This window comes from Solanum stenotomum, unplaced genomic scaffold (assembly GCF_019186545.1).
Source record: "Solanum stenotomum isolate F172 unplaced genomic scaffold, ASM1918654v1 scaffold26733, whole genome shotgun sequence".
NCBI classification, from domain to species: Eukaryota; Viridiplantae; Streptophyta; class Magnoliopsida; order Solanales; family Solanaceae; genus Solanum; species Solanum stenotomum.
In genome coordinates, this window is record NW_026029157.1 from 17,639 (window position 1) to 37,679 (window position 20,041).

Genomic DNA, 20,041 nt, shown 5'->3' on the forward strand with positions numbered 1-20,041 from the left:
GGCTATTTTTAAAAAACTGCAGAAGAAACTCAAAGAAATTTGTTTCACTAGTAACTCAAGCGAAATATCTCCAGTATTTTACAAGGTGCATGTTTATTGATGTTAGTTTCATACAACATTCTTTCTTTTTTTTTTGGGCAAATTTTTGGTTTTTATTTATTCAAAGTGTGGGGTTTTGGGCATTTTTCCCTTCTTACGTAGATAAATAAAAGTTCAAGGTTTGAAAAGCCTACTTTTGTTCATAAGCCCAATATTACGGTGCATATGTAAGATTTTCTTTTAGGTCTTATTTTGAGAAAATCACAAGAGTTAAAGAGCTGCCATATAGAGAGAATAGTGAGAGAGTGCAGATTTTTGCACAAGCTCTAGTAGCCAATTTCAAATCGCGATTTCCGCTTCGTTGCTTAACCGATTGAGCTGATTTTTGGATAGCTTGTTCCTTTCAACTTGATCTTTGATTGGGAACTGAGAGATGGTGATTTGGATTCCTGTAGCTCCACATTTTAGCTCGTGAACAGTAGCTGCGGGTTTGATGTTTGTGCTCCTTTTATTTCTCTAGTCTTTGGTACTATCTTGTAGTTGTGTTGCTCATTGTTTGACACTTTGTTGGTGACTATTTTGGAGAAAACTTTTGTAACTCTTATTGATCATAGTGGAACTTTGACCTTGTGATTTTTATTCTTCACACCGAAAAGGCTTTTCACGTTAAACTTTAGTGTTAAACTTTGGTGTTTCGTGTGTTGATTTATTTTCTTGCTTGGTTGATTTGTTTGCTGCCCAAACTGTTTTGTTCTTGCATTATTTTGTCTTATCTTGGTTCAAATAGGAAAAGTTTTGACTTGAGTTTTCTTTCGCTATCACCCTGTTGTGCACATTTATTTTGTGTTTGTCTTTACCAACACAAAGTTCAGTACATAACTCATTTGGGCCTATTACCCAAATCCAATAAACAAAATTAAAAACAAGAAAGATCAGCCCAGCCCCGACAAGCCCCCTGCTTTCTTTCTATATACGCGTCCCTAAAGTTTAGATTTACATACATCATTCTTTCACATGCATTGCAGTGTGAATCATCTTTTAGAAGTATTCACGGGTTGAGATTGTTTATGAACTAAACGAAGTATGCAAAGAAATTCCTTGAAATCAGTATTTAGCAAATGTGAAACTTGTTTTCATTACTTTTTGGCTCAATAAACATTAACCATCTATATTATACACTCTAAACAACAAACCAGATAAGCACCCTGAAAATACAACAATACTACTCTCAGTAATAATTTTGTCATGGACCTTTTCATCCAAATAACTTACTTCACAACCACTTGGTGTCAAAGGTTATTCATTTTCATACAAAGACACCTTACATTTATATCAGGGATTACATAGATCACTTTACATGAGTAGGTGGACGTGCATCCATTGATGATAACCTATGACAGATGAAGTGCATTGTTGGCCTTGATTTTGGAATTTCAACCAAACAAGAGCTTGCTAGCTTGATGATTAAAACCAAAACATCCTTTACTTCATCTTCAGGATATAGAAGGCATTCATCTAGCAAATCACTAAGCTGCACATGATGTATAGTCGATGAATTTGCTAGCACAGTAATATATTCCCCTAGATGCTTTCCTTTGATTATCTCCAATGCTAATACTCCAAAGCTGTAGACATCACACATTTCCGTAACCTTCATTGTATAGGCAAGCTCTGAAACAATACAATTTCCAAAAATGGTATAACAATTTATATGTGTAAGTGAGATAAAAACAGTATAGAGTGTTTGGCTATAATTCACGAAGTTTGAATAAAATCGAAATTAAATTTAGACCTTACCAGGTGCAACATAGCCATATGTTCCTGCAAGTGCAATGCAATTGGATGAGTTTGGTTTGAGAAGCTTCGCTATGCCAAAATCTGAAACACGAGCTTCATACTCAGAATCAACCAAAACATTACTGCTTGATATGTCTCGATGAACAACTGGAGGTGAGCAATCGTGGTGCATGTAAGATAAAGCAAAAGCAACACCTTTGATGATATTCACCCTTTTAAGCCAATCCAATTTCTTGGACTCAACTTCATTGCTCAGAATACTCGACAAACTCCCCCTCTCCACATACTCGTAAACCAAGAGCGAGTGTTGTGCTTTTGAACAATAGCCGTAGAGGTTCACAATGTTCCGGTGCTTAATCCTAGTCAATGCCCTTACTTCATTTATGAAGCTTTTGGGATGTGTATTCTGAAATGAAGAATGAAGTCTCTTCACAGCTATATCTCCTAATAATGGAAGGTTTACCTTGTAAACACTTCCATGTCCTCCTTGCCCAATGCAAAATTTTGCATCAAACTCCTCTGTGGCATTTAAGATATCCCTGTACAATGCCTTTCCATCTAACATGGATAACGAAAGCCAACCATCACCATCCCTTCTTTCAACGTCTTTAACTCTCCTCCTTTTATTACACATAAAGAGAACACCAATGAAAACACAGAGCAGTACTAGTGCTCCCATAACAGGAAGTACAGTGATGAGGATGAGTTTACGTCCCTTTGCTATTGAGTGCTTTTTCACCACAGAAGATGGCTTTTTGCAGGGCTGGAATCCTGTTACATTGCCGCAAAGACCTTTATTACCTTCTAGCAAAGCATTCATAAAAGCTTTATTATTAGGGATTGGACCTTCCAAATCATTGTATGACAATACAACATCCAGCAAACCAGTCAAACTTTCAAGTTCTTTAGGAATGCGCCCAGATAGACCATTGTGGGAAAGATTCAAGTTTGACAAGTCCAGCAAACTGGCTAGCTCAGCAGGTATTTCTCCATCAAGAAGATTATGGCTCAAATCAAGTACAGTAAGATGAGTTATCCTCCCTATCTCCTTTGGAATCTTCTGTCCAAACTTGTTGTTGCTCAGATTCAACTGAAACAACCGCACGAAATCTCCTATCCACGTTGGGATTGATCCATTCAATCTGTTGTCCGATAAATCAAGGGACTCTAACTTTGTCAGTGACCCAAGTTCCTCAGATATATTGCCAGAAATATTGTTGTTTTGCACAGAAAGCCTTACCAGAGAAGTTAATCTTCCAAATTCCTTTGGAATCTTCCCAAGCAAATGATTCGATGAAAGATCAAGTCCAAGAAGCCCTTGGACGTTTCCAATCTCTGGTGGTATGCTACCACTAATGTTATTTCTGGCTACACGCAGATCAATCAAATTTTCGCATTTCCCCCAGTTGCTGCTGAGTTCACCATGAAAATTATTGTCGCTCAAATCAATGAACTGAAGCTCTGGATAGATTCCAAAAGCTTCGGATAAGTTTCCAACGAAACTGTTGTTATTAAAGCGAACCCATTTAAAACTTGAGCAGTTGCTCAAGCTTCTTGGTATTGGCCCTGTCAGCTTGTTGCTAGTCACCGTGAACCTCTCAAGTTTCCCACCTTGACAAAGATGCTCAGGCAAATGGCCTGAAAGCTGATTTTTAGTCATTGTTAGAACTCGCAAGTTATCCAAATATGCAAGTTCTTTTGGAATGGAACCAGATAGTTTGTTGGTATGGAGATTCAGTGTCTGCAAGTTTCTCAAATTGCCAAATGTAGTAGGAACTGAACCAGTAAGTTGATTTTCGGATAAAGCCAGATCATTGAGGTTATTCAGATTCCCCAACTCACTAGGAATGGGACCAGACAATTCATTGGAAAAAGCATAGAATGTTTTTGCATTAATCAAGTTGCCTATTTCCGGAGGAATATGACCTGTTAACTGGTTTGTATCAAGATCCACTTCTATAAGGCTGGTAAGTTTTCCTATTTCTGCAGGAATGGGACCAGAAAGTTGGTTAGAATAAAGGTACAAAATTGTGAGCTCAGTTAAGTCACCTAAAGCTTTTGGAATCGGGCCAGAAAGATTGTTTCGGTATAAGCTTAAACTCTCAAGTGACTTCATCTTCCCTATTTCTGCAGGAATGGGGCCAGACAATTCATTGGAAAAAGCATAGAATATTTTTGCATTAATCAAGTTGCCTATTTCCGGAGGAATATGACCTGTTAACTGGTTTGTATCAAGATCCACTTCTATAAGGCTGGTAAGTTTTCCTATTTCTGCAGGAATGGGACCAGAAAGTTGGTTAGAATAAAGGTACAAAATTGTGAGCTCAGTTAAGTCACCTAAAGCTTTTGGAATCGGGCCAGAAAGATTGTTTCGGTATAAGCTTAAACTCTCAAGTGACTTCATCTTCCCTATTTCTGCAGGAATGGGACCAGACAATTCATTGGAAAAAGCATAGAATATTTTTGCATTAATCAAGTTGCCTATTTCCGGAGGAATATGACCTGTTAACTGGTTTGTATCAAGATCCACTTCTATAAGGCTGGTAAGTTTTCCTATTTCTGCAGGAATGGGACCAGAAAGTTGGTTAGAATAAAGGTACAAAATTGTGAGCTCAGTTAAGTCACCTAAAGCTTTTGGAATCGGGCCAGAAAGATTGTTTCGGTATAAGCTTAAACTCTCAAGTGACNTCAAGAAAAAGTAGAGATGAAAATGGAAAATCATGGAGTGTACCAATGACACCAGAATTTGAAATATTCAACCTGTTTATCCGACCATTAAAGCAATTAACTCCATACCAGTCCCTGCATGGATCATGGCTGGAAGAATTCTTGGCAGCAGCAGGATGACTTAGTGTCCAAGAAGTCAATAAGGAATTATTCTGGTTTTGGAAAGTTGCTTTCCATTTTAGAAGAGCAGCTGCTTCCTAAATGGAAGCAAAAGTAATTGTGAAGTGATATAAGAGAGGCAGGAGATAAAATACTCTGGGAACCATGTCGAAGGCTAACGGATTGTTTTGGTTGTGAAGAACTTGTGCAGGATAAAGTTCTTTATATATTTGTAATGAATCATTTAATGTCTTGCTGAGGCAATTACATTTAATATCTCACTACTCATGGAAGTAAATACAATGGAAAAGGTGGTTGGATTGTTCAATCTTACAGTTGTGGGGAATAATTATATTGGAAAAATCTCTCAAGAGTTATTATTTTAGAAGAAAAAGTCACAGAAAACACAAACTCCTCCAAATAATATCTCTGTTCCTTGAAAACAGATCATATATGCCATCAACTTTCAGAAATGGCTCAGTCATGCCATCCGTTAATAGTTGGGCTTATTTATTCCATCGTCGACCAAAAGTGCACATTCATGCCAGTCTTCACTAATGACTATTTTAGCCGGTTTTAAATAACCAGAAATTACAAGAGGAAAAGGTGAACTTATCCTTACAAACAATAGTGACTCTGTCACTTACCTTGAAGCAATTATTCCTTCCTATAAGTAATTTTCTACAGTCAGCCAAAGACTAGTAAATCATCAAGCTCGTGCTACTGCATAGGTTCTACAACAGTAGGAAAGCAATAAAATGTGCAGCAATTTGAACTTTAGTTAAGTCTAATCCAAGTGGACTGACAATGATACGTGCCGAAACTTCCCTACAGTGTTTCCTCTTAAATGGATTCTATTTTACACGGATACAAATCAATCAGATCACGAGTTCCGAATACCAAATGGTTAAAGAAAGCAAGATCAGTCCACTGGTCAAAACATCACAATTTAAAAACTTGATATAGCAAAATTTGTTTGATTTATTTTGGATGATTAATCATTATACTACTTACACAACCACTTGGTATCAAAGGTTATTCATTTCCATACAAAGACACCTTACATATCAGAGATTGTTTAGCTAGCCTTACATGAGTAGGTGGAAGTGGATCCATTGATGATAACCTTAAATTCAACAATTTCAACAATTTTTTTAAATATTTTTTTTTTCGGTAAATCCCGAAAATGAGTAATTGATTAATAAAAAATATGAAAAATATGTAAAAAATATAAAATTAACGCCAAAAAATCACAAATAAATATAGTAACCTTAAATTCAAAAATTTCAACAATTTTTTTTAATTTTTATTTTTTTCGGCAAATCCCGAAAATGAGTAATTTATTAATAAAAAATAGGAAAAATATGAAAAAAAATATACAAATGCCATTTTCATTTAGGTGTTTATGGGTTCAAATTTTTCATTCTCAATTATTTTTTTCATTTAGGTGTTTATGGGTTCGAATGAATAATTAAATTGTTAGGAACCCATAAACAATTTATTTTTTTCATATTTTTCCTATTTGTTATCAATCAATTAGTCATTTTTGGGATTTACTAAAAGAATAAAAATTTAAAAAAAATTGTTGAAATTATTGAATTTAAGGTTACTGTATTTTTTTGTGAATTTTTGTAAATTTTATATATTTTTTCATATTTTTCCTATTTCTTATTAATAAATTACTCATTTTCGGGATTTGCCAAAAAAAAAAATCAAAAATTGTTGAAATTTTTGAATTTAAGTTTACTATATTTATTTGTGATTTTTTTGGCGTTAATTTTATATTTTTTCATATTTTTTGTTAATCAATTACTCATTTTCGGGATTTACTAAAAGAATAAAAATTTAAAAAAAATTGTTGAAATTGTTGAATTTAAGGTTACAATATTTATTTGTGAATTTTTGGCATTAATTTTATATTTTTTTCATATTTTTTCTATTTTTTATTAATCAATTACTCATTTTCGGGATTTACCAAAAAAATAAAAACTTAAATAAAACTGTTGAAAATGGGTCGGGTAGTTTATTTAAAAGTGGGGTTGATTTATGGGTTGGATTAGGTGTTTATGGGTTCGAATTTTTTAGGGGAATAATTGATCCTTTTTCATTTTCATATAAATGTCATGTGGTAAAGTCAAAATGACAAGACAATTCCATGTGGCATTTAAAGAAATGGAAAATGAGCTGGATATGTCCAGCAGACCAACTAACGCCCATAAGGGCATATCTAGACGAAAAGTTGGACGGCGAGGGCACGAGTGAACCAAACTTTAAACGGATGGTATATCTAGACCTTTTCGAATAGTTTAGGGGCATATTTGACCCTTTACCCTTTTTAGTAATACTCCCAACTAGGGGTGTTCATGGTTTGGATATAAATCGAACTAAATCGATAAAATAAAATCGATTTTATTTGGTTTGATTTTAGATTTTTGAAAATCGATAGTATTTAATTTGGTTATGATTTCAAAAAAATGGAAGAAATAACGGAACCCAATGAATTATATACATACTTAATATATTATTTTTATAAACAATTTTAAAGATCTTATATGTGTTTTCATTAAAATTTCTTTATAATTTACTTATTGAAAGCAAAAATGCGCAAGATGAGAACATTTATCTTATTAATTTCATGTATATGAGTGTCTATGACAATTCTTTGTGGGACTAAAAATGTTATTGTCTCTTCCTTTTAGGCCAATATAGTGAATTTTAAAGCTTTATTCATAGTAAATTCAGTGATCGAAAGTTCAAAATTTCAGTCATTCTAACTATATTTCGTTTTGGATGGATTGTCGTTGTCACTTTTTTTCACATTTTGAATGAATTGTTTCTTTTATTTTTGTGTATGGTTAATAACCGAACCAAACCGAAACTGATAACCACCAAATCGATAAATGTATATTATGTTTAGTTCAGTTTGGTTTTGATAATTTTAAAACCGATTAAGTTGGTTTAATTTCAATTTTGACCAATAACCGATCCAAACGGACCAGTGAACACCCCTACTCCCAACTTATGCTTAGAGGACATAAGTTCTTAAGTCAATGCAATAGAATGTTATGACATAAAAATATATACTTTACGCCCCATGAAAGTTATTTGTTAGGGATAATACATATATTGAACCTTAAACTTGGCTTCAAATTTTAACTTTGACCTCCAACTTTCATAGTGCACAAACAAGCACTTTAACTATCCAACCTTTTAGTAAATAAACACGCGATTTTTGGAGCCAAAGAGCGTGAAATGCAAACGCTTCCACGTGTATTAGTGAGCCACTCAATGGCTGCCAACTAATTAAATACTTTACACGTCCATTTTAGAACTAAAAAAAAATAAAATNTTCAAAGATGTAGAGGGTCTCAAGTTTTGTTAGTGATCCGATTTGTGTTGGGATTGTGCCTGAAAACTGATTAGCCGACAAGTCAAGATAGACAAGATTAGTGAGGTTTCCTATTGCAGAGGGGATGATACCATAGAGGTGGTTGATGCTAAGATCAACATATTCAAGAGAAGTGAGAGATGAAAATGGAAAATCATAGAGTGCGCCATTGACACTAGCATTTGTAATATTCAACCTGTTTACCCTACCATTAAAACATATAACTCCATACCAATCCCTACACGCATCAGTACTTATTGTCCAAGAAGTCAATAAGGAATTATTGTTCTGCTTTAGAAAAGTTGATTTCCATTTGAGGAGAGCAGTTGTTTCCTCAGTGGAAGCAAGAGTAACTGCGAAGAGAGTGAAAAACTGAAGGAAAGAAAACATTCTGGGAACCATCTTGAAGGCTAAAGTTTTCAGCTGTTTGTTTTAGTTACTGATGAATTAGAAAGACTTGAGAGTCAATGAAAACATGGTTGGTGATTACATTTCAAGCCAATTGACCAAGCTTATAGTTGTTGGAATTATAGTAGAATTAGTGGGAAGGATATCATCTTCGCAGGCCCAAGAAGAAGAAGTCAAAAGTCTGTGATGTATAGTGAAGGCTGTTAAAAACTCACTGTCGTATACACAATACACATTTCTTTCTCAGCACCAGCAGATGATGAGAAGAATTTTTCAAGGAATGGTCTCAATGATGTCACTCCTCCTCTGTACACAAAATAGACCTTATGAGCACATCTTGCTAATGGTTAGTGTTAATCTCATTTATGTGATAAAAAATAGTTTTATGACTTTAATGTAGTAGTAGTAGGTAAAGTTCAGTGAGATAGTGACCTTAACCCTTACAATGTCCTTTTTGTTTATTTATTTAGGTCTGATTTGTACGCCAGTTTGAAGTTCACAAACAAATGAAACAATGTCTAGCCAATTTTTTATATGATATCCTAGATATTTTCAATTCAAAACTATTATTGTATCTTCTTCCCTTGGACACTAAAGATAGCATAATATATATATACACACACATATATTCAATTCATACCCGATGTAATCCCACAGGTGGTATCTGGGAAGGATAAAGTAAACAAAGACAAGCATTTGAGGGAAATTCTCCACCTTCTGAAACGTTTTCACTTGATAGAAATTGGTAAAAAAAACTTTCAATTTAATTACATACAATCCATTAGAACAACATCATTGCAAGGTTCAACCTCATAAGGAAGATGACCAGGTAGAGACCATCGAACGAAGGAAACTGCTAAATTACAGAGTACGAAATGCAAAATAGTAGATACTACAGATGCTAAAGCGAAACAACTGTAAACGAGACATGGAGATCCAGAAGCAAATTTCTGATTTGTTCTTAATTAGCAAAAAATATATCTATTCATTTTAATAGTGGAAATTTGAATAATGAATAAGGCATGTACAAGATTGAATTTTAATTTTCAGCCATTCCAGAGAAACGTTAATGTGAGTCACGTTTTAGCTGTAAAACGTGCTTCAAAGTAACGAATTATAAAACGTTACTGACAATAACGTTTTATATCTGTTTACCCTGTCAGATTTTTGTCTTTTTGTTATTGAATTTTTTTGAATAAAATATAACCTAAAACGTTACTGAGAACTGCGTTTATACTAGTTTTGTAAAATTTCAAAAAAAAAAATAAATACTATTTTGGTGAATTGATTTTAATAATGACCTACTTTGGTCAAAAGTTCGCATCACACTTACACTAACTCTAGTTGACACTTTTAGACAACTCTACTCAAAAGAACATCAAACAAAAATGAAAAGACGCTTGACTAGAATATAGTAGATTTGACTAACTATAGTTAATACGACTCAAAGCTAAAAACTCAGACAAGCAGCCGATCTAATTCCTTTATAACACATGATCATAATAGATCTACACATCATAAGCTTAGAAATATAAACCTAGAGGATAACTAAGAACAATGATAATTCTATCAGGTCCCTTGTTGTTCTTCCGAATAATATTTCTTGAGAGAATGGCCTTTGCCTTTTTGAGCTTGTGATATTTATTTTTTTTGGATCTATTTTTTGTTGTTAAAGAAAAGACAAATATAAGTTGTACACAAATCCTTGGAACACTGCCATTGGATGAGAGTCTTGTTATGCCAAAAGATATGCACCAACCACAACAGGCTGCAACTTTGGACAACTATCTTTTTATATGTACATAACTCTTAGTTTCGTCTGGAATCAGATTCAAATTTTGTTGAATCATCAAAACTTTAGAGTTTTTTTTTTTCAATCAAAACTTCAAAAACATCTTAGAAAAAATAACATTTTTGCTTATTACATTGGAAAAGAAGGGGACTTAAATAAGAGTTGAAAGGCAAACTTTAAGTAAATAAATCAATAAAAGAGGTTTAACATTATTATGATAAGGTGGCTCTTTGTATTTTGTATTGTATAACATTTATAAACAAGAGTAGTGACTAGATGAAGGTTAAAATGGTTATTTAATATTTAATAAACAATTGGGTAATATAATTTTTTAATATAGCGTCTTTTACTTTTACATAGAGTTGTTACAATGGGTTTAGTCCATGGGGGCGGCACAACCCAACCCGTTATTGGGCTAGGGTTGAGATATATTATTTTTAAACCCATTTAAAACTAAGGCTTATAAGCCCGGCCTATATAAGCTCTTGGCCCTTGAGGCTTGATCGGGGCTGGGCAAGGGTCGGCACATGGGCCAAAACTATTTATTTAAGGGTAACTTACATAAATCTCTCTAGTGTATGAGCTAATTACTTAAAGACACGCTATGTTGTAATATTACAAATCTTATCAGATTTTGGTACATCCAGATACATGTATCTCGAGATTCATGGACTCAAATTAAGTAGATTTGTTCTAGATACACTCTATCTCTCTGAATTCATATGTATCTAGGATACATAAACAAATCTCACACCCTCGCCTCCTTTCTATCTCACTAGCCACCCTCATATCAAACTCACGTATCTAGGATGCATCACACCAGATACATATATCTAGTATCCTAGATACATGCTAATAAAACTAGACTTTTTGCTTGTGTTATTGAAACAACACCATTATTTGTCATAATTGATTTGAAAATCCTCTCATCTTCTTGATGTTATAGAATTTAAATTTGAAAATAAAAAAAATAAAAAAATATGGGCTAGCCCGCCCCAGCCCGCGGCCTTTCTAGGATTAGGTTGGGTTGGATATTTTCAGGTCCTTCCAAATGAAGGACCGGCCCGCCCTAGCCTATCAAATTCCCTGGCCCGCGAGGCTTGGGTTGGGTGGGGCTGGGCTGACCCTTTTTGATAACTCTACTTTTACCTATAGAAAAAAGATCAAATTTGTCGTCCCTCTCAATTTTTTTTATATTACTCATCATCATACTTTTTAAATATATTTATTCTTATCATTCGACCTTTTCTTTTTCTAACCCTAGATAATCCCCAATAACTACAATTTTTGCCATAATTTTTGTCCTGCGAGTGAACACTCTATAATAAGCACATTGTGTGCACTGAATAAACCCTCACAATGTAATAGCCGGCAAACCACTTACCATCCAACTTATACATGTAAATATTTACTCACATGTTTCCGCACTACGAGGATATCTTTTTATCTTAATTAAAAAATTTCCTTTCAATATAATTTTCTACGTGTATAGACCCACCCAACTAACTTAATAAACCCATTTCCTAATACCCTTTCCCCTCGCCATTGGTGAGTTGCTCATCTCAAATCTCGTAGATACGACGGTGTTCCAGGTAGCTCCCGACTAAAGTTATCCAGTTCGCCGCCGTTGATAAAATTAGTGAGAGTCATATTAGTTAGAAGTAGTTAGAATTTGAAATTTAGTTAAGTCTGTTAGAAGTGTCAGATTAATTTCTTAGTTAGCTAATTTCCTTTCTCATGAATGTGTATATAAACACACCAATGTAATGTTTATTTTTTCAGTTAGTAAGAATGCAAAATATCAGTTTCCAGTTCTCTCTTCTAGAAGTTTATTCCATTTCTCCTTCTCTCTGAGTTCGAGCTCCATTAATGGAGAACTCAAGTTCATTCCAGTATTTCTGTTTCTAATTTTGTCATGGTATCAGAGCTAGGGACTAGGCATTTTCATTCCGCATTTGACTCTGGATTGTGAGTATTGTATTGATCTCAATTTTCCTCTTACAAACTACGGAATTACAATATTGTGGATCTTCTCTGTTATCTTCATTCCTATTTGATTCAGTTTCAGTTGATTTGTTGTTGCCCTATTTCCAAATTTATTGTTATCTTCATTCCGATTTGATTCGGTTTCAGTTGATTTGTTGTTGCCCTATTTTCAACTTTTTGGATCTTCTTCCAATTTCTACGATCAATCATTATCGCATTTTCATTCATCTTCAATCGATTTCATTTGTTTTGAATACTGTTCAAATAGGGTTGATGTTCAAACTGATAACAACACAATCACTGTCAGAATGGACACTACTAGTCCATTTTACCTACATCCATCAGAGAATGCAGGTTCAACATTGCTACCCGCTGTTTTTGATGGCAATGGGTACAGATCCTAGAGAAGAGCAGTTCTTAGAGCCTTGTCGGTGAAAAGCAAAACTGGTTTCATCAACGGGAAGATTGTGAAACCAGATTCTGCTGATCCAAGTTTTGCACATTGGGAGAGATGTGATGATATGGTGACCTCTTGGATTCTAAATTCACTTTCACCTGACTTGAGAGATGGACTCAAATATGTGAACAATGCTAGGGAACTTTGGGAGGAGTTAGAGGACCGATATGACCAAACAAATGGATGCAAATTGTACCAACTTCAAAAGGAAATAAATGATCTGGTACAAGGAACTCTAGATATCACTAGATATTACACAAAAATGAAGAAGTTGTGGGAGGAAATGAACAGAATCGATATCACTTCTCAATGCACTTGTGTGTGTACCTGTGGTGGAAAAACAAAGATGCACAAGGCTGAACAAGACAGGAGGCTCATACATTTCTTAATGGGATTGAATGAGATGTACACTGTTGTGAAGGGAAATATCCCGATGATGACAATTTTGCCTAGTATGGCACGAGCTTTTGCTATCCTATCTCAAGAGGAAAGGCAACGAGAAGTGAAGCCCCCTAACCAGGTTGCTTTGGAATCCACATCACTGAATGCATCTGCACCTCACCCCCACACCGGTAGAGATTTCAAGACAAACTATAGTTCATACAGAGGAGGACAAAATAATTCTGGAAATTCTAACAACAATTACTTCAGAGGTAACTCTAGTACTGGTAAGTCACACTTGTTTTGTGATTATTGCAAAAGATCTGGACACACCAAGGACAGATGTTATAAACTTCATGGCTACCCATCCAACTCCAAATTTCCCAAAGGAAAAGGTTCAGCCTTTGCAACAAATGCTTACACATCTGAAGAAGAGAGTAGTCAAGGTGGTGAGGAAAATCTTGAACTGAGGAGGCAAATGCCACTGAATCTGTCTAAAAGTCAGTATGATCAGCTGCTCAATCTCTTGGGGACCCTGCAGGCTAGAAACAAAGACAATGATAATTCAGGGAACATGTTAAGTGGAGCTGTGAACCTGGCATGTATACTTGCTTGTTATTCTTCAATGAATGAGATAGGTGATCTGTTATGTAATTGTGCTAAATTGACTGCCGGCTCTTGTATCATAGACTCAGGAGCATCACACCATATGACCTATGATAAAATTGCCCTTAAAAATACTAGAACACTACCATATCCTTTTCTAATTACCTTACCAAATGGATACATGGTTAAAGTAAATGAAATTGGAGATGTCTGTTTGAATCCAGTCTTGACTCTACATAAAGTGTTGTTTGTGCCTAGTTTCAAGTTCAATTTAATATCTGTCCATTCTTTCAGTACAACTCAAAGGAACAGTTAGTTTTAACAATTCTTCATGTTCATTGTAGGGTCCTTCTCTAGCCCTCTGGAGCTTGGTAGAGCCAAGAATGGCTTGTATTTTCTGTGCACCAAGTGCCACAACTGCAGTGCATATTCTGATGGCACCAGTTCAGTCCATACTACTTGCTACTCTTCAGCTTGTCATCCTACTCCTTCTTTGGTCAATTGTAAAAACTTTTAGTTGAAAATAAATGTGCAATTTCCCAATCATCCATTGTAAGAAATTCCCAGTTATCAAATAATGAAACTTGTTCTACTGATCCTTTTTCTATTAGTGTTAATGCTTCTATTTCTAACTCTGTCCCCACATCTCATGATCATGCTACTGAACTCTTGTGGCATGCTAGACTAGGGCATGTGCCTTTTGTGAAGATGAGGAGTATATTCACCATACCTGTGAAATTTTCCACCAAGCAGCCTTTTACTTGCGTCATATGCCCTATGGCAAGACAAACTAGAATGCCCTTTCTAGAAAGCACCAGCACATCTAGTAAAATGTTTGAAATCTGTGAAAGCCCCCATATGTCTTATAGAAAACCAATTCCCACACTAAACTCAAAACCATCAGGTCTGACAATGTCCTGGAATTTACAAGTGGTGAGGCAACAACTTTCTTCCAAGAAAAAGGAATAATCCATCATAAATCACGCCCTTACACCCCCCAGCAAAATGGGGTGGTGGAAAGAAAACACAAACACCTCTTAGAAACGGGCAAGGGCACTTCTTTACCAATCCAAATTGCCCATGAGATACTGGGGAGAATGTATCCTAACTGCCACTTACCTCATTAATAGACTGCCTACCAAAATACTACACAACAAAACACCATATGAACAATTATACCAAAGAAAGCCCACATATTCTCACCTTAGGAGTTTTGGATGTCTATGTTTTCCCTCTACATTGAAAACTCACAAGGACAAGTTTGAACCAGGGGCAACACCTCACATCTTTGTTGGATACCATTTCAACACAAAAGACAACAAGGTCTTAGATTTAGCTACTAAAAGGGTTCATGTATGTAGAGATGTTTCTTTTCATGAAACAATTTTTCCTTTTGTTATTGCTCCTGATGGTTCTAGTTTCAACTCTATTCTAAAGTTGCTTGTTCATAATTCTAATAAATTGACTTGTATACCTGGTACAATAAACACTTTAGTTGATGATGATGTACTGGACACAAACACATTCTGTGAATTTACTACTAACCAAGTAACCAACGATACCCCTGAACACACACTGGCCACAAATTCCCAGTCTGCCAGCACCACAACACAGCTTGAATCCATAGTTTCTAATGATGCTCCACCAGCACCAACACTTAGGAGGACAACTAGATCAGTCCATACACCTAGCTATCTCAAAGAATACAACTATACATTACCCAATCTGCATCCCTCTACTACACCTACACCTGATCCACCACATTCACTCACCTCAATCATATCAAACCATGAGCATGTTTGTTTTACTTCTCTATGCTCAAACAGTCAGCAGTTAGTAAAGGCACTATCATATGAATCAGAACCTTCTTGTTATGAGGAAGCAATCTTGAATCCTACCTGGAAAATGGCAATGACACAAGAGTTTGAAGCATTGTATGCAAATGATACATGGGACCTGGTTCCTCTGCCAACAGGAAAAAATGCCATTGGATGCAAATGGGTGTACAAAATCAAACACAAGGCAGATGGAAGTGTGGAAAGGTTCAAAGCTAGGTTGGTAGTTAAAGGGTACACACAACAAGCTGGGGTTGATTACACTGAAACATTCTCACCTGTGGTGAAGATGACCACTGTGAGAACTTTGATTTGTTTGGCTGTGAAGAAGGGATGGAGTCTATACCAGTTGGATGTAAATAATGCATTCCTTCATGGTGATTTACATGAGGAAGTATATATGACACTACCAGAGGGTCTTATGGTAGACAGTATCAACCTGGTTTGCAGACTCAAAAAGTCTTTATATGGCTTAAAACAGGCAAGTAGACAGTGGTATGATAAGCTGGCCAGTAGCCTTTGCTCAAAGGGGTACACACACTCCAACAGTGATTATTCACTGTTTTATAAATGTAAGGGAAGTTCTTTAGTGTTTGTTGCCATTTATGTGGATGATGTTATTCTAACAGGGACTGACTTGGAAGAAATCACATGTCTGAAGGCTTTCTTACATGACCAATTTAAGATAAAAGATCTTGGGAAATTGCATTACTTCCTTGGATTAGAGATATTGTACAAACAAGATGGTGTTCTAATTTCCCAGAGAAAGTTCACTACTGATCTCTTGAAGGAGTTTGATGTCATGAATTACAAAGTTAGCACATCACCACTTGACTCTAATGAAAAACTCACAGCCACAGATGGAAAGCTATTATTGGATCCTACTATCTACAGAAAGCTGGTTGGGAAGCTTAACTTTCTCACAAACACAAGAATGGGCATAGCATTCAGTGTCCATCATCTCAGTCAATTCATGCAATCACCTAGACAGCCCCAGCTTAAAGCTGCTTATATGCTTAGATTTCTGAAACAAGATCCTACTTTGGGGATTTTTATCTCAAACAAGCCTGATCTCACTGTCAGTGCTTATTGTGACTCAGACTGGGCAGCTTTTTCTGATTCAAGGTCAGTTAGTGGATATCTAGTTCTTATGGGAGACAACCCCATTAGTTAGAAATCTAAGAAGCAGGCTATAGTATCATTATCATCTGCAGAAGCAGAGTATAGAGTTGTGAGACAAGTAGTAGGGGAATTGGTGTGGTTTGAAATATTGTTGAATGAATTAATGGTACACAGTCCCTTGCCTATACATGTGTTTTGTGATAGCCAAGCAGCAGTTCACATTTCCAAGAATCCAGTTTTTCATGAGAGAAGAAAACATATAGAAGTGGATTGTCATTTTGTTAGGGACAAGCTGCAACAAGGGTTGATTACTCTTCACCATATTTCCACACATTCACAGCTAGCAGATATCTTCACCAAGGTCCTAACTGGAGTTAAACATTCCACAATTCTAAGCAAGTTGTCTGTACTTATTGCACCTCCAACTTGAGGGGGTGATAAAATTAGTGAGAGTCATATTAGTTAGAAGTAGTTAGAATTAGAAAGTTAGTTAAGTCTGTTAGAAGTGTCAGATTAATTTCTTAGTTAGCTAATTTCCTTTCTCATGAATGTGTATATAAACACACCAATGTAATGTTTATTTTTTCAGTTAGTAAGAATGCAAAATATCAGTTTCCAGTTCTCTCTTCTAGAAGTTTATTCCATTTCTCCTTCTCTCTGAGTTCGAGCTCCATTAATGGAGAACTCAAGTTCATTCCAGTATTTCTGTTTCTAATTTTGTAAGCCGTCAAGTTCTTTGTGTCACGTAACAAGCTTCATAGAATCAACAGAAACTAATTAATTTCTTAGAATCTCCGATCGAATTGGGTCTACTTACTCTTGCTTCCTCAAGGATACCCAACTCACATAGCAATGGACTTCATGACTGTAAGTTTATCCACTCTCTATGCGCTATCTGGTTTATTACTCTATTTACAAAATTAAGCAGAATAACTCATGCTTGGCAGAACTAGAAGGAAATTTTGCTCCAATCCTAGTGAATATTTTTCAGAACTGAGAATAAGAAGACAACCAATTTCTTACACTAACTCATATTAGGAAATGGAATTATTAGGTTAGTTGGGTCGGGTATACGGACATATTGATTGGTTAGAGAATTATATTGAGAGAAACTTTTAATTATGCAGGCGCCACATTAGTTAATAAGGGTGGGGAGTTAATAGTTTTAGGATCATTATGTACCCAAAGTTGGATGGTAAATGGTAAAAGTAAATATATCAAAAAATATAATGAGGAAAAATATAACTTTTTCTGAGAGTACTCGGACAAATGACACTTTTCCGTATACTATCATTCTTTTGGCATGTAATTCTGTGTGAATCATATTTTAGAAGTGTTCACAATTTGAGATTTTTCATGCAAACCAGTCTCAAATATAACATCAGTACTACTTAGCAAACATGAAGCTTGGTATACATGAGCTGCAGGGCTGGTTTGCTGCTAAGAGAGCCTAATATCTGTAATAGTATCTTGCAAACTGCATATACTATATATTCCTCCCTATCTACTGATTCATAAGCTATAAAAAAGATTTCCATCTTTCAACTAAAAAAAAACAATTACCTTCTACATTATACACTCTAATACAATAAAACCAGATAAGCACCCCGACAATACAAAAATACTACTCCCATTACGTAATAACTTTGTCATAGACCTTCTCATCAAAATAATTTACTTTACAACCACTTGGTGTCATAGATTATTCAATTTCATACAAAGACACCTTACATATATATCAGGATTACAAAGCTCGCTTTACAAGAGTAGGTGGACGTGCATCCATTGATGATAACTTATGAGATATGAAGTGCATTGTTGGCCTTGATTTTGGAGCTTCAAGCAAACAAGAGCTTGCTAGCTTGATGATAAAAACCAAAACATCTTTTAATTCTTCTTCAGGATATGGAATTCGTTCATCTAGCAAATCACTAAGCTGCTTGTGATCTATAGTCGACAAATTTGCTAGCACAGTAATATATTCCCCAAGATGCTTTCCTTTGATTATCTCCAATGTTAATACTCCAAAGCTATAAACATCACACATCTCTGTAACCTTCATTGTATATGCAAGCTCTGAAACAACACAATTTCCAAAAGAGTATTAACAATTTAAACGTGCAAATGAGATTTAAACAGTATAGAGTGTTTGGCTATAGTTCATGAAGTTTGAGTAAAGGATAAAAGAATTAAGTTAGACCTTACCAGGTGCGACATAGCCATATGTGCCAGCAAGTGTAGTGCAATTGGATGAGTCTGGATTGAGAATCTTCGCTAGTCCAAAGTCTGCAACACGAGCTTCATACTCAGAATCAAGCAAAACATTGCTGCTACTTATGTCTCGATGAACAATGGGTGGTGAACAATCCTGGTGCATGTAAGATAAAGAAAAAGCAACACCCTTGATGATATTCACCCTTTTAAGCCAATCCAATTTCTTGGACTCAACTTCATTGCTCAAAATACTAGACAAACTCCCCCTCTCCACATACTCGTAAACCAAGAGTGAGTGTTGTGCTTTTGAACAATAGCCGTAGAGGTTCACAATGTTTCGGTGCTTAATCCCAGTCAATGCCCTTACTTCATTGATGAAGCTTTTGGGATGTGTATTCTGAAATGAAGAGTGAAGTCTCTTCACAGCTATATTCCCTAATGATGGAAGATTTACCTTGTAAACACTTCCTTGTCCTCCTTGCCCAATGCAAAATTTTGCATCAAACTCCTCTGTGGCATTTAAGATATCCCTGTACAATGCCTTTCCATCTAACATGGATATCGAAAGCCAACCATCACCATCCCTTCTTTCAACGTCTTTAACTCTCCTTCTTTTATTACACATAAAGAGAACACCAATGAAAACACAGAGCAGTACTAGTGCTCCCATAACAGGAAGTACAGTGATGAGGATGAGTTTACGTCCCTTTGCTATTGAGTGCTTTTTCACTACAGAAGATGGCTTTTTGCAGGGCTGGAATCCTGTTACATTGCCGCAAAGACCTTTATTACCTTCTAGCAAAGCATTCATAAAAGCTTTATTATTAGGGATTGGACCTTCCAAATCATTGTATGACAATACAACATCCAGCAAACCAGTCAAACTTTCAAGTTCTTTAGGAATGTGCCTAGATAGGCCATTGTGGGAAAGATTTAAGTTTACCAAGACCTTCAGATTGGATAACTGAGGGGGAATATTTCCAACCAGGAGATTATAGCTCAAGTCAAGTACATTAAGCTGAGTTATCCTCCCTATCTCCCTTGGAATATTTTGGCCAAATTTGTTATAGCTCAGGTTCAAGAGAAACATGTTCTTGTAATCTCCTTTAAAGGTTGGGATCGACCCATTTAATCTATTGTCTGATAGATCAAGGGATTCTAGCGTTGTCATTGACCCAAGTTCCATTAGA

At 35.6% G+C, this 20,041-nt stretch overlaps 3 protein-coding genes across 3 annotated transcripts; all 3 read right to left on the reverse strand.

Annotated features, from left to right (window-relative positions):
• Positions 1 to 1,225: 1,225 nt before the first annotated feature.
• On the reverse strand, positions 1,226 to 3,688 carry LOC125851521 (MDIS1-interacting receptor like kinase 2-like). The gene is made up of 2 exons (XM_049531300.1): positions 1,837 to 3,688; positions 1,226 to 1,710 (listed from the first exon to the last, which is right to left on the reverse strand). The coding sequence occupies exons 1-2, from the start codon at positions 3,494 to 3,496 to the stop codon at positions 1,388 to 1,390; spliced, it is 1,983 nt and encodes a 660-aa protein (XP_049387257.1). The 5' UTR covers positions 3,497 to 3,688; the 3' UTR covers positions 1,226 to 1,387.
• On the reverse strand, positions 3,513 to 8,452 carry LOC125851526 (probable leucine-rich repeat receptor-like protein kinase At1g35710). The gene is made up of 4 exons (XM_049531304.1): positions 8,255 to 8,452; positions 4,568 to 4,760; positions 3,619 to 4,395; positions 3,513 to 3,577 (listed from the first exon to the last, which is right to left on the reverse strand). The coding sequence occupies exons 1-4, from the start codon at positions 8,450 to 8,452 to the stop codon at positions 3,513 to 3,515; spliced, it is 1,233 nt and encodes a 410-aa protein (XP_049387261.1).
• A 9,929-nt stretch (positions 8,453 to 18,381) lies between these two features.
• On the reverse strand, positions 18,382 to 20,037 carry LOC125851527 (MDIS1-interacting receptor like kinase 2-like). The gene is made up of 2 exons (XM_049531305.1): positions 18,843 to 20,037; positions 18,382 to 18,713 (listed from the first exon to the last, which is right to left on the reverse strand). Exons 1-2 carry the CDS (start codon positions 20,035 to 20,037, stop codon positions 18,382 to 18,384), a joined length of 1,527 nt encoding a protein of 508 aa, XP_049387262.1.
• Positions 20,038 to 20,041: the final 4 nt, after the last annotated feature.

Excerpts from the sequence above, each read along its gene's own strand:
- LOC125851526 (XM_049531304.1), bottom strand. The coding sequence starts at position 8,452 with ATGGTTCCCAGAATGTTTTCTTTCCTTCAGTTTTTCACTCTCTTCGCA. Across the intron at positions 4,396-4,567 it reads TTCAAATTCTGGTGTCATTG|AAATAGGAAAACTTACCAGC; the intron begins GTACACTCCATG and ends CCATTCCTGCAG. Across the intron at positions 3,578-3,618 it reads ATCCGAAAATCAACTTACTG|ACACTGAATCTCCATACCAA; the intron begins GTTCAGTTCCTA and ends AGAAACTTGCAG.
- LOC125851521 (XM_049531300.1), bottom strand. The coding sequence starts at position 3,496 with ATGACTAAAAATCAGCTTTCAGGCCATTTGCCTGAGCATCTTTGTCAA. Across the intron at positions 1,711-1,836 it reads ATATGGCTATGTTGCACCTG|AGCTTGCCTATACAATGAAG; the intron begins GTAAGGTCTAAA and ends GTATTGTTTCAG.
- LOC125851527 (XM_049531305.1), bottom strand. The coding sequence starts at position 20,037 with ATGGAACTTGGGTCAATGACAACGCTAGAATCCCTTGATCTATCAGAC. Across the intron at positions 18,714-18,842 it reads ATATGGCTATGTCGCACCTG|AGCTTGCATATACAATGAAG; the intron begins GTAAGGTCTAAC and ends GTGTTGTTTCAG.